This window comes from Poecile atricapillus, chromosome 1 (genome assembly GCF_030490865.1).
Source record: "Poecile atricapillus isolate bPoeAtr1 chromosome 1, bPoeAtr1.hap1, whole genome shotgun sequence".
NCBI lineage: Eukaryota > Metazoa > Chordata > Aves > Passeriformes > Paridae > Poecile > Poecile atricapillus.
The window spans coordinates 74199721-74213213 of NC_081249.1; the positions used below are offsets into that span (position 1 = coordinate 74199721).

Here is a 13493-nt window from a genome sequence, read left to right on the forward strand (position 1 = left end):
CCCAGATGCTGTGCACCACTGCTTGCCTAGAAAACTGCTCCAACAGATCAGCTTCAAACCTAGCCAAACCTGATCAGTACTTTGTAATTACCCTGATTTTCCAGGACTTGTCTGTTAACTCCGTGCTTTTGCTTCCAGAACTGCTACGTGCTTTCCTGGTGCTTCTGGGAACCACAGGGCTGCCTAGAGTGTGCCGTGGGAGAGACCACCGAGGGGAATTTCTACAAGCAAGCCAGAGAACTGGCAGAGTCCTGAGGGACACCCTGCCTCATGGGCATCAACTCTGTCTCTCCTCTGGAAAAAAGGCAGTTCTAGCAGAAAGCTCAGGAAATTTGAGAGTCCTGGTTTAGTTCAGCCTCTGTCTGGAGTATAAGAAGCTCTTAAAGCTCTTTCCATTTTGCATCCTCACGTTGTATGAAGAGTGGAAGGAGTTCCTTCAGAAGTCTGGAAAACATGTCTATTTGAACTCCTGCTATAATACAGAAGGTGCTTGAAAGCAAATTTGGTTTAATTTCATATGTACGTATGTACCATTGTATTTTCTTTGGATTAAACTTGCTGATGACATTGATATCCTTATAAAAAACTGCTTATAGCAGGAAGCATGTCTGGGATAAATACGTTTCCAAGCATGGAAACAAACTGGCTCTCTGTAGGGAGCTGTTGTATAAACAGTGGCTTGGCAAAGCTGCAAAGACTGCTGGGATGAGGTAGCTCTAGATCATAAAAGATGCTCATCAGCATCTTCCTGTTTTTGTGTTTTAAATGAATTTGGATGGAGTTTATAGGTGACTCTGAGGCAGAACTTATGCTGCCCTTGCTACCTGGTGTCCTCAGGGTAAAATACTCAGGACACAAGAAATGCTGATCAAGAAAAGGTTCAGTCACCTCACTCAGTGCTAAATCTCCCTCTCTGTGCAAGTGGAATGAAAATAGGAGATTTTGAGTGCTGTGCTACAGTTTTTATTTTGCAGTTTATAATTCTTTAGGTCTGAATGTTTAGCCAGTGAGTGTTTTTTCTAGACAATTAGTTAAAATTGTATGCCATCACTTCTCCCTTAGATTTGCAATCTCATTTTGACCTACTCATCTGAGTCAAAGCACTGTTATTTGGGCATTCTTATTTTTCTCACTCCATCAGTGATTTTCTTCACCTTTTTAAATTTTTTTTTGGTGTGTGAAATATTAATGATGTTAATATATCTTAGCTCTTTCCACAGCCCTGACATCAAGTTTTCATCCTATTTGGCAAGTCAGTATAGTGAAATCCCCGAATTTACAAATGGATCTGATGTTGTCCATTCATGTTTCCAGCCAATTGTTCCTGAATAAAGTTGTCATGAAGTTAGATTAGGCAACAAGGAACTCCTGATTCTGCTATTGATCTGCTAGGTGGTGTGAATCTTGTGGTATGTCACCTGCGCTTTGTTTGCTTTTCTCGTCCACGAGAAAGAAGTCCTAATAGTGCGCTGAGGGTTGCAGATGAAAGATATTTTATGAGTATTAAGACACAGATTCTTCTGCTTTCATTACACAATATCTCATCTTGAAGTGTAAAACAGATTCATTACTGTTTCAGTAATATGCTGGACTCAAACACAACCTGATGACTAGAACAACAACTTAGACGGATGTGAATTTGCTGCACCTTGCACATAAACTGTATTTCTGAGTAGCTGAAATATAGAATTGATTTGTTCTTTAGGCCAGCTGTAATTCAACAGATCATTAATAACGAATGGCAGAATGCCCCAGCCATCCTTCCAGGCACTGCTCCAGACGGAAGTCATTGGATAAAGAACAGGAAGGTTTGGCAGAAGGCGAAAAAAGAATAAATTCGCTACACATCATTCATTTTGCCTGACTGCAATAAAGTAATTGTAACACAATGTTGTCACAGGATAACGGTCTCCTGCTGCTTTAGAAATGCTTTGCAAAACAGATGTTTACTTTCTCTGTGGGGAGACATTGATCCCATAAAAACAATCTTTTCTATTAAAGCAAAATTAAGTACTTATAGGTTCAGCAGTACTATAAAAAAGATTATTATAAAAAGCCATACAACGTAATAGGTGAAATGATATGAACTATATGTGTGATATATGTGATATGTGCAACTAATGCCTAAGAGGGATTAGTTCAAATACTTTCTTTTAGCAGCTTTGCAAGCAGCATTTTCTCAGCAAAGGCAGATAGGACAATACAATGCACTATGATGAAGTTGTTTTTGTTATTTTAATCTTCCAAGGCTGTGTGAGCTGCAGAAAAACAGCATTTGTGAATAAAAATAATATCAAAACTCCAGCATATAATGTCTAATGAGAAATGCATAGTTAACAGCGAATAAATAAAAATCGTGAATAATTATCAATAAACTAACACACTGTAAATAATAGAAATTAAAGACCATGTATTTTCTGCCAGGACTGAACTCAGTTTTATGAATTTTTCTCATTAGCACTAAGACAAAAAATATAAAAATAGATAAAAAATGAGGAAACATTTGTGAATTTCATAATATTTTCCTTAGAATCATGGAGAGACAGAATCATTTAGGTTGGAAAAGACCTCTAAGATCATCAAGTCCAACATTTGACTGATCATAACCTTGTCAACTAAACCATAGTGCTAATGCATCACCTCCCTGGGTTTGTCCAATCCAATGCTTAACCACCCTTTCTGGGAAAAAAATTCTTCCTGATGTCCAGCCTGGATCTCTCCTGGCACAGCTTTAGGCTAGGTTTTCTTGTCCTGTCACTTGTTCCCTGGGAGAAGAGGCTGACCCCCATCTGGCTGCACCCTCCTTTCAGGCAGTTCCAGAGAGTGATGAGGTCCCCCCTGAGGCTCCTTTTCTCCAGGCTAAACACCCCCAGCTCCCTCAGCTGCTCCTCACAGCCCTTGTGCCCCAGACCCTTCCCCAGCTCCGCTGCCCTTCTCTGGACACGCTCCAGCCCCTCAATGTCTTTCTTGCACTGAGGGGCCCAGAACTGAGCACAGCATTTGAGGTGTGGCCTCAGCAGTGCCGAGTCCAGGGGGATGGTCACTGCCCTGCTCCTGCTGGCCACACCACTGCTGATCCAGGCCAGGATGCCATAGGCCTTCTGGCCACCTGGGAACACCCTGGATCATGATCAGCTGCTGTCTAATAAGAAGCGTAATTATGCATTAGAAATTGTAAAAGAATTAAAAGTACTCTATTTTTTATCTGAAGTGTCTGCAATATATGTGGGACACATACATTTCTCTCTGTTGTAGTAAGAGAAAAGTTTCATTGGCATTCTTTTAGTGAACCTTATTCATTTTACAGACATTCTGCTATTCATCCAATAATGTGCCAACTACAAGTTGGGGCTGATGAGACATGTATAAAAGAAGAATATTTGTTCTCTTATGTGCTGTAAATGTCTAAGTCTATGGGCTCTGAAAGGCATTTGACTGTCAGATGAAGCAACTCCTGTGGTATTTAGCTTTTGCCAAGATTGTGTCTGGATCAAGAGAAATAAAATGAGAATAATTAACTGGGGACTGAATTACTTGTTTGCTCACCAGACTCACCTCCAGAATCTGCATCATCTTGGATCTTCTGCTGTCCATTTCTATTTAGCTCGAGAAAAGTTATGATGGTGTTTGGTAGTTGTCCAGCTGGTTCCTCTATTCAGTTCTGTGCACTTCATATCATGAATCCCAAACAGGTGCAGTATGCAGACTACTGATATCTTTAGCAACTGTACTGGGCAAGTATGAGGCTTACTTTCACAAACTTTAAAGGTTGTATCTAATCAGACTAGCCAACACTACATCCAGGTTTACTCTGCTTCATCTGAAGGAAAGAATACTTGAAGAACCTAATGGCATTTTTCGCTGAGTTGTAAACTTCAGTATCTAGATGTTGAAGGAAAATGTCTTTTCACACTATGAATGTGTGACATTTTCACACAAAATGTCTTTTCACAATTCAAGTACATTTGGTTATGACGTCCTGACCTCAGGAATAGTCACTGAGGCAGAGAATTTCCCTTTCCACTTCAGAATCACTATATTATAGACATAAAAGGAATATGGCCATGACGAGCATGAGGAAAATAATTTTTAAAGCTGCAAGGGTAACTCAGAAGCACTGTCAAATACTCCCAATAAGTTGCATTGGGAAATACTACTTCAAGAAAATGAGGAAACTGAAGACTTAGAAGGTGTCATTTTTGTCATGTTGAATCCCTTTTCCTTAGTGCTGAATAATATGCAAAATGCCTCCAAGAAAGTTGCTTACCCTACAGCTGAAGTGCTGCACATGGAACCAGTTGACACTTTGGTATTTTAGCAGTTTAGAACTTATAAATATGTATTTACATTTTTCTGTGCTAAACTATGTGGCTCTTACCCAGTTTGTCACTGTCATTGCATCAGCCAGGAAACCAGTGGTAGCTTGCTTCACTGAGGACTGCATGAAATGGTCTATGAGAAGGAAGTAAATTTAGTGGAAACTGGAGCATGTAAAGAATGTTTACATCTTAACACAGAGTACCCTGTGCTAGGGATGATGTTTAGCACCACAGGGCACCTTCCAGACCCCTTAGTTCCTGAGTCCCCTCAATGGTGGGATCTTGGCCTGTGGGCCAGCATGGGCTTGGTGCAGCAGGTCTTGTGGAATCTGTGAAAATGAGGATTTCTTTGGAGGGAAGAAGAAAAAAGCAGAGTGACTATTTCACCTCCCTATACTCAGATACTTGATGAGTATTGTTAATCACTCAGGAGGAGGAAACACACAGGAGGACAAGAGATCTGTGTGAACTACCTGCATGTGAAGTCATGCCTTATTCATGTCTGTGCATCAACAGGACTGCAAAAATAAAGTCTGTGCATCCCAAGTGGAATACTTCCTATGGCAAAAGAAGGTAGTATGGAACACTCTGGTTTTACTACACATCCTTTCGAGCCACAACCATCAATCATCAGACTCCATATCTATTTCTATTAAAAAAAATCAAACAAACAAACTAACAAAAAAAAAGACACTACACGAGTCAAAGGAAACAAGAATGACACACTGAAAGCAATGTCCCAGCAAAGGCTGTTGTGCCCCAGTTAAAAGCTGCATGTTCAGCCGTAGACCTGTGCCCCCTCTGAGAGCAGACACTGGCTTGTGCTGCCTGAGGCCATGCTCAAACGCTCCTTCATACCTGTGGAAATCCCTAGTTTCTTCAGTGAGTCCTTGTTTAGGCTGCATTCAGACATTTAAAAGGATAAGGCTGTAAAACATGTCATAACACAGTGAAGAAGTAGAGTAAAAACTATCTTAAAATCATTGCCTTTTAAAATAAGTTTTGTTTGAACAAAGGTAAAGTAATGACAAGCTGTCTTCAATGATGGTAGGACGAACCACTTCAGCTGAGATCACATTTCCTTGGAGCATTTTTGCTGAGGAGAACTACATGGGGTTATCACGATTGAAACTCTAAAGGTGTCTTTAAACTGTCATGGGTAGGGAAAGTTGGGAAGGAGACACCTTGTGTGTCATCCGGGATCGAAGCTCCTCTGCTCTGGGTCCTCTAGCCCAGTCCTTTCTCCCCTTGTCGGGGCTGTAGCATGGGAATGAATTTAGGTTCTTTGCTGTTTAGGACATGAATACAGTGTTAACGGGAGCAGTGCTTGCACAAAAACGACAAGTTTTGCTTCTGAAACCTGATGGCCGGCATTCTGTCTCCCCAGTTTTTAAATTAATTTATTTCTTAAGCTTCAGCTTCCCTAATGTAATCCCAAAAGTTCGCTGGCGGGGAGGGCTGGCAGGGAGCGCGTACCGGCTTCCCCGGCCGCCGGAGCTGCCAGGGAGCTGTCCAGCACCGCGGCGGGACTGGCGGCGGCGGCGGGGCCGGGGAGGCAGCCACGGGAGGGCCCCGGGATCGTCCCCAGTCCCCGCGCTGGCACCGCAGCTCCCCGCGGAGCCGTGCGGGGCTACCGGGCCACCTCCGCTTCCCCTTACCCCAGCTCCAAAGCGCCGGGCGCAGAGCGGAGCGCCCTCGCCACCCACCCTGCAGCGGCGGGAGCGCGGGCTGCGCGCCGGCCCTGCCCTGGGCCCGCCCCGCCGGGCGCTGAGGGCATCTCCCCGGAGCGGGGCGTGCGGCCGGCGGGGCCGCGGCGAGCGGGGCCGGGCGCGACAGGAGGCGAGTGGGGCGGGGGAGGCGGGAGGAGGAGGAGGAGGAGGGGGAAAGGGCTCCAAACAACACGTGATCCCCGCGGAGCAGCGAGGGAGCCGGGGGAGGGGAGAGCGGGGCGGGCGGCCGAGGCAGAGGAGGGCAGCAGCTACCGCGGTTGCCGCCGCCGCCGCTTTAAAGGCTCCTGGCGCGGCGCGGCGCGGCACCCGCGCTGCCGGGCCGGAGCGGAGAGCCGCGGAGCGGGGCAGCGCCGCGGTCTGCGCCGGCCCCGGCGCTGCGGCTCCGCCGCTGCTCCCGCCCGCCCAGGGGCACCCGCGGCCATGCGAGGCGGCCGCCCCCGCGCCCGCCCAGCTCGGCGCTGCCCGCCGCGGCTGCCCGCCGCCCCGCGCTGAGCCCGCCGCCGCCCCGCGCCCGGCCCGCGGCACGATGTCCCGCCGCAAGATCTCGTCAGAGTCCTTCAGCTCGCTGGGCTCGGACTGCCCGGAGACGAGCCCTGAGGAGGAGGGCGAGTGTCCCCTGTCCCGCCTCTGCTGGAACGGCAGCCGCAGCCCCCCCGGCCCCGCCGACACCCCCTTCGCCGCCGCCGCCGCCGCGGCCAGCGCCGGGGCGCGCCGCGCTCCGCGCCGCCGGCGGGTCAACCTGGACTCGCTGGGCGAGAGCATCCGCCGCCTGACGGCCCCCGCGGTGAGTGCCCCGCGCCCGGCCCCCGCCCCCGCGGCTGCCCCGGGGCGTCGGGTCCCCGTCGGGAAAGAGGCGGCCGTACCCGCGCCCCGCTCCCGGCTGGTCCCGCGGGGTCGCTGGAGCCCGCTGCCTCTCCGTGCCCGCTCCGGCTGCCGGCAGCCGGCTCCGCAAACCTGCGCGAGTACGGCTCCCGGCAGCCCGGTGCTGGAAATCGGATCGGGAGTTAGGCTTAGGCGCAGCTGCCGCTTTGGCTGGGTTTATCATTTGTGCCGAGTCCCTTTCTGAATGAAAACAAAGTCATAAAGTGCTTATCACTGGCACTAGCAACGGGCTTTGGTTTGTTTTTTTTGTTTTCAATATATAAAAAGTTACATCTGTATGCGGCATGGCGTGCACATTGTTCCTGAACAGTGAGGGGATGCGAACTTCTTACATTTGTAGGGCTTCTCTGTACTGAATAGGGTAAAACAAAGTTCTGGCTGTGCGTTTGGAAATATTTCAGCAACAGATTTCCCTGTGCCTCGTGGATGTGCAGACGTTCCTGACAGATGAGTTTCTTTAAAGTAGACTTTGAAATCCACGACTTAATGATTGTCTGGATAGCTGCACCTGTACTTGAGAGTCAGACCTATTGTCTGTGTGCTGTTAACATCAGGAGTGAATTCAGGGAGAGCCCGCAACATATGCTGGTATAATTTTGTAAGACTGAAATCAGTGTCTCAGGAATTCTCGCAGATTAGCGTAAAAAGGAAGGTTTTTCTCCAGCCTTTTTGTTACGATTGTGCTACACTCCTGTACATACATCTGTGGTCATTGCTAAAATTTCCTCCTAAAGTTCCAGCTGCAACTGAATGTTTGCTAGGTCTCTGAGATAGTTTAATATGTTAAAGCATAAACCATGAAGGGCAACAAGTAGTTTTGATCTGCAGGACCACTGTATCTGCTATTGCGACATCAGATAGTCTTTTTTATATTATTAGGCAGCTCAGCAAAATTCCTTATGAATTGTATCACCGTCAACACTCAGTTTGCATTGGTTTTAATACAGTCTTTTCTGTTTGGAGTTTAAGTGCTGGACAGGAGTAGACAAGCTGTTTAATGGGAGTTTTAGTCCATGAAATAGTTATCCAGTTGCAGTTAAGACTTTTCTCATTGATTTTTTCCCTCTCCACTGGGAATCTGGTCTTATAATGCTGATATTAATAGATGATATTTCAGGTGACCTGTCTTGTTTTAGTATATTAAAAAAAAAAAGAGACACTATTTAATTTGATAGTAATGCAATGGTGTAATTAGAGCATATGTTACCCCAAATATTTGAAGTATTCAGAAGTAGTTCAGTGCAGTATTTTGAGATAACCTTAGTATTTGTGTTTTCTAAGCTTTGACTATTACCTCCAGTATTACATTGCTATAAAAGACAATTACAGTTTTACAGAAAAGTTGTTGAATTTGTTTTTGAAATAAACGCATTCCTTGAATTAAGACCTGAATAAAACTGTGATGAATCCAAGTCCTCTTTCTTCCCTTCTCGCAGAGAAATTTTGTTTAAGAATGCAAAAATTTCACCTTACTTGGTTTTCATGTCCCAAACAACAGCTTCCATGGTTTCTGTGGGAGGTAATTATAGCAACTCTTGTTGCCAAAAAATAGACTATTTAAAAATTTTCATGTGATACACATTACTTAAATTTTACCTTTTTTATCTTGGCATCATAACTACAGCTTCATTCCCATCTTTCACATTTTGGCATAATGTCATTAAGTCGAAAAAGTCTTGTTGTCCTAGTCTTGATTTAAGTAAAGAACCAGGTCCCCTGCCTTTTCATTTTTCATTCAGAGAAACCACTATTGAGATGCTTTTTTATTTTGGTGCTTTCTTACTGAGTTCTGTGATACTGAATATATGCCTTCATGCAACAAGTCAAGTTGCCATATGTCTAACACTTTGGATCTGATTATTTTTTCACATCTTGTGATATAAATCAGGAATAACTTTAATTAGGAGTAAAAAAACCCCACACTTTGCCTATAAAATTGATTCAATAAGATTCATTTATTTTGTTTGTCAAATTAGAAGGCAACTCTGAAGGGAGCACTGACAGATGTTCTTTCTAAACAAAAAGCTCTAATACTTTTTTATAGATAGATCTTTATTCCATATTTCATAATACTCTCTGTTCTGGGGTCTCTGTTAAATGTATAAACATATTTATGTACTTACAGATGTATATACTATATATCTAGCCTACAAGGTTTATTGTTGTCTCTTCAAACATGAATGCAGCAGTTATTTTTCCTCATCCCAACTTTCAAAGTTGAAAGATGCTACAGGTTCCTGATGTTTATACTTAGCTGTATTTTTTTGTGCTTTCCTTCAGCAATGACTAGGATTGAAGTACTCAGTAAACTATTGTTTTGTGTTTTCACGGAAGAAATGTTATGTGTGTGTATTTAATACTATTGTACCATGCAGAGGGTTCTCAATGGTAACAGGAGCTACTGACAGCTGGTCTCAGCATGTGGAGAGCTTTGAACAGAGCAGGAAGGAGTGGGAATCCAAGGGGAAAAAGAGTTTTGGGTACCCAAGAGGGCTGACCATAGAGCAGAGCAGCAAGAAGGCTGTGCAAACAGGGTGCTTCTTAGGAGTGGTAGTCCAAAAATGTATATGAAATGTATCTGCTGTGCAATTCATTCATGAGATAGTACAGCTGTACTGTCAATTGTACGAGATTCTGTAGAATGAAATGCAGTAATGAACTATTTGAGATGTATTACACTAAAATATAGCAAAAATAAGTTACTGCATTTTTTTATCACTTATAATCTTCATCTCAGTTTTAGCTGAGTATGACTTTGCACAAACGTTACTTTTTTGTGGAACTGTGGGAAAATATCAGAAAGTGAACTTTGCTGTATTGCAGCATTGAATCCACCCCATTCTTGCTCCCGGACAACAGCTTCTAGCACTTTCCAGCAGGCACAATATTCCACCTTTTCTTTTATACTGATTATTGGAGATTTTTTTTTTCCCTGCTGTAGTTATACTAGAGGATGTAGGGACCTGATCCTCAATCAGCACAGGTTCATTTTATGTTCCTGTGGGTTGGTAAATGTTTCCTGACACGCCTGGATGGGTGAAGGATGGCTAGTGTTCATCTGGAAAGTGCTCACTGAAAACCCTCTCTTTTTGAGCGTGAGAACTAGAAGGATGGTAGGGCTCAACTCTCACCAAAACAGCTTTGTAGTTTGGGGAAAAGTGTGTGGTGATGAGACCTCCATGCACATCCCACTGCTGGCATTGGTGAGTAGGCTGGGGAAGCAGGGTGTGTGGGGCAGGGAGGCAGAGCAGCAGCAATGCAAGGAGACGAGCTCTTTTGTCACAGCTGCTCTCAGCAAACTAACTGTGCCTGTCCTGAACATCTCATCAAGTTGCTGCCCTGCTGCCTCCCCCAGTAGCAGTTTGCTGCGTAGCCAAGTGCCCTGACATCAGAAAGGTGGAGGCGCAGCCCAGCGCTGTGGGGTCGGGGAGCTGTGCTCAGCACCTGGGTGTGAAGATGATGGTTGGTGGGACCAAACTTAGCTGCCCAGTGCAATACACCCCAGGCTGTGCACACAGCTCTTGTGGCTCCGTCGGCTCATGAGATCCTGGCAAGAGTGCTCCCTGCATATTGCCCTGTGACTGTCTCTGCCCTCTCACAGCCTTTGATCCCTCTGATGTTCCCACAAGGCTGAGTAATTGTGAAGGCAGCTCCTATCCATTCTAACATGCTCCTAAATCACATTCCTGACAGAACACAGATGTCCCTCTGTCCTCCTTCATCTGAACCACTGTTGAATGGTCTTTGGTTATGCACTCTGATCAGAGAAATCTGGAGCCAGATCCAGCTGCTCTCTAAACAAACAGTTGCCCTTGTCACCAGGCTGGGTTCAGTTTATTTGAGATAAATAATAAAATGTTGGGAACTTAATAGGGACATTGATTTATGACCTTGTTTTTAAAAAATAACTCCATAATTATATGCGCATCACAAGCAAATTTAATGATACATTCTCCTTTTGATTCCAGCTTCATTATTGTGTTCCATTGTAAAGGATGAATTTTACACCCACAAAGACATAAAGTTTGATTAATTATGAGTAAAGAACATGATACTATATTCTATTAGTTATCAAAATAATATTTTCTGCCCTTAAGAGCTCTGCTATAGGGGAATGGTATCCTGGAACGAGTTGACGTAGCTTTATTCTTTAAAAGTGCAGTTTAGTATGTTACTGAATGCTAGTTCCTTGCAGCAATTTTCACATTTGCTCCAGTTCTGTCTTGACTTGTATCCAATACCAGGCTGAAAATAGAATCAAAATCAGAAAAACATAATTTGTCACTGATTTGAAAAGTCAAATACTCTGCTCCCATCTAAGAGGCATAGGCTATCCCTAAAGGAGTTGAGAGTGACTGGGCATGCATTAAGAGGAGTCTGTGTACCCCTAAGCCCTGCACTGATCTTTCTGAAACACAAATTACAGCATAAGAAGCATTAAACTGACTAACACTTCCATTTGATTTTATTTTCTGAAAAGCCAATGTAACACATCACTTATAAAACTGTTAAGTGAAAATTACACTTTCCTGTTCATTTAGAATTATTTCTGCTATTCTTCAAAGCCCCAGTTTAAGACACATTGAAGAAAACCTTTTTTTATCTGTTATTTAGGAAGCTGCTACTGGCTGCCGCCAAATAGTTTGAATTTAAGAACTGTCTTTTTGAATACAGCCCTTTCGCTGCCAGTGGAAGAAAAGTGAATGTAAAGGCAGTCATTTCTGTTTGTGTGTAGGCTTATGACTTATGTCACAGAACTACTGTAACTTCAAATTGCTTAATTGCAAGTGAATCCTCCAGTGAGCGGAGGTGGGGTTTTGGCAGAGAAGTTGCAGTGTAGCAGCTTATATCAAACGTGGCTCCATCATAAACCTCCACCACTTAGTGTCCATGAATACTACTCCTTTTACTAGCTTTTTACTTCTACTCCCTTAACAAGTTGCTGCCCCTAGCAGGAGAGGTAGAAAACTGATTTTTGCATAAGATTTTGGAAAAAAATTGTACAAGTATTCTGAGATCCTAATGACTTACATTAACACGTTGCGTATAGCTAAGCTCTGCTGTTGTAGAAATGACTTCTGCCTGTCTTTCTGAATGAAATAAGGTGATGTCAAATGATACCCGTATCAGTGCTGTGATGAGGTTATTCACTTAGTAGCCCAGGCTGGATCAGCTTTTTACATGAGTAACATCCTTCTCAAGAATGTGGGTGTGAGGCATAAAAATGGTGAAGAGAGGCACGTTTTGTGAGAAACTTCTAATTTCTAATTTCAGCAGACAGACAGAATGATTTTTTTTTTTTTTTGAAAGTATAATAAAACCAGACTTTTGGCTAGTATCTTTCAACTTAACACAGACAAGTCAGTTATACAGAAGGTCATGCAAGCAGTCTGTAGTCAATCAATCTGTTATTTCATAGCCTGAAATAGAGCTGTGATGTCTTAAACAGGAACATTCAGGAAAGTGTTATCAATACAAGCATCACAGTGGGTTTTAGTTGTTTGTCTTGTTCAGTAGTTTAACATCTGATGCAAAGAAAATTCAGCTTCAGGAAATGAAATACTAAAAAAATTATCTGCACCCAAGGGCCTACGGCATTGTATTGACCTTGATGAAATTTTATTGAGTGTGAGTTTAAGTATTTGACATCTAATGCTTAGACCAATCTCAGTAATACTGTCTTTCTTAATGTTTGTGCAGTTCCAGGCTGAATCTTAACTTCCCTGCAGTGCTTGGAGCAAACGTGTCTCGGAAACATTCATACGTTGCAGACAGGTTTGCTGCCTGCAAGCAGCGAGCATATCCCTGCTCGGGAATAGGCTTGCCCACGGGCAGATCTGACAGAGCAGAGCGTGGCAGCACTAGTGGTTATACCCCAAAATTGATCTAAATTGCTTTGCACTTCTCTGCCTCTCCCATGACCAGAATGGGCAGGTGCAAATAGAGAAAGACATAAGGGAGATGAGAATGTCATGATCATTAATACATGCCCCTATGAAAGCAGTGAGCCTTCATGGCTGCATCAAAACGAGCGTGAATGTCCTTCATTTGAGACCATTTGAGCAGAGCCAGTTACCACCTCCCAGCAGTTGGTTGTACTCTGATAAAATGCATAATGTTAATACAGAGGAAAGCCTTCTCTTGCCTTCTTCCTCTTGTGCTAATGTTAAAGGCTGCTATGAAGTGCTTTGAGTAAAAGAAATTATTCATCTTGTATCCAGATTCTTTCTATATGTGTCTGTTTGCCAGCTCTCAAACTAAGTTTCAGAATGAAGATGAAAACCATCTGTGGTTTGTCCATAGGTTTCAAAGGGATAAATACCTATGCAGAGCTGCATATGAAATTAAGTCCACTTACGCTGGGGAAATTGGTTCTTCTTCTATCTCAGCAGGAAAAAATCCTTGAAAAGGACCAACATATAAAACTTTTCATTTCCTATCAGTCTGCTGGAGTAGCACTGATGATTTTATGTAGTAGATATTGGTTGCATTAAAACATGAACAAGTAGCATTAGCAATAGATCATCTATTATATTCATACTTACTGAACACATTCTCTCTG

The 13493-nt window shown here is 43.7% G+C and overlaps 1 protein-coding gene across 1 annotated transcript in view; it reads left to right on the top strand.

Moving 5' to 3' along the window:
• The first annotated feature begins 6554 nt into the window (after positions 1-6554).
• The window catches only part of GUCY1A2 (guanylate cyclase 1 soluble subunit alpha 2), a 133697-nt gene continuing 126758 nt past the window's right edge, over positions 6555-13493 (top strand). The window contains exon 1 of the mRNA XM_058848504.1: positions 6555-6833. Within this exon, the coding sequence (XP_058704487.1) occupies positions 6576-6833 (258 nt within the window). The 5' untranslated portion in view covers positions 6555-6575. The remainder of the gene's footprint in view (positions 6834-13493) is intronic.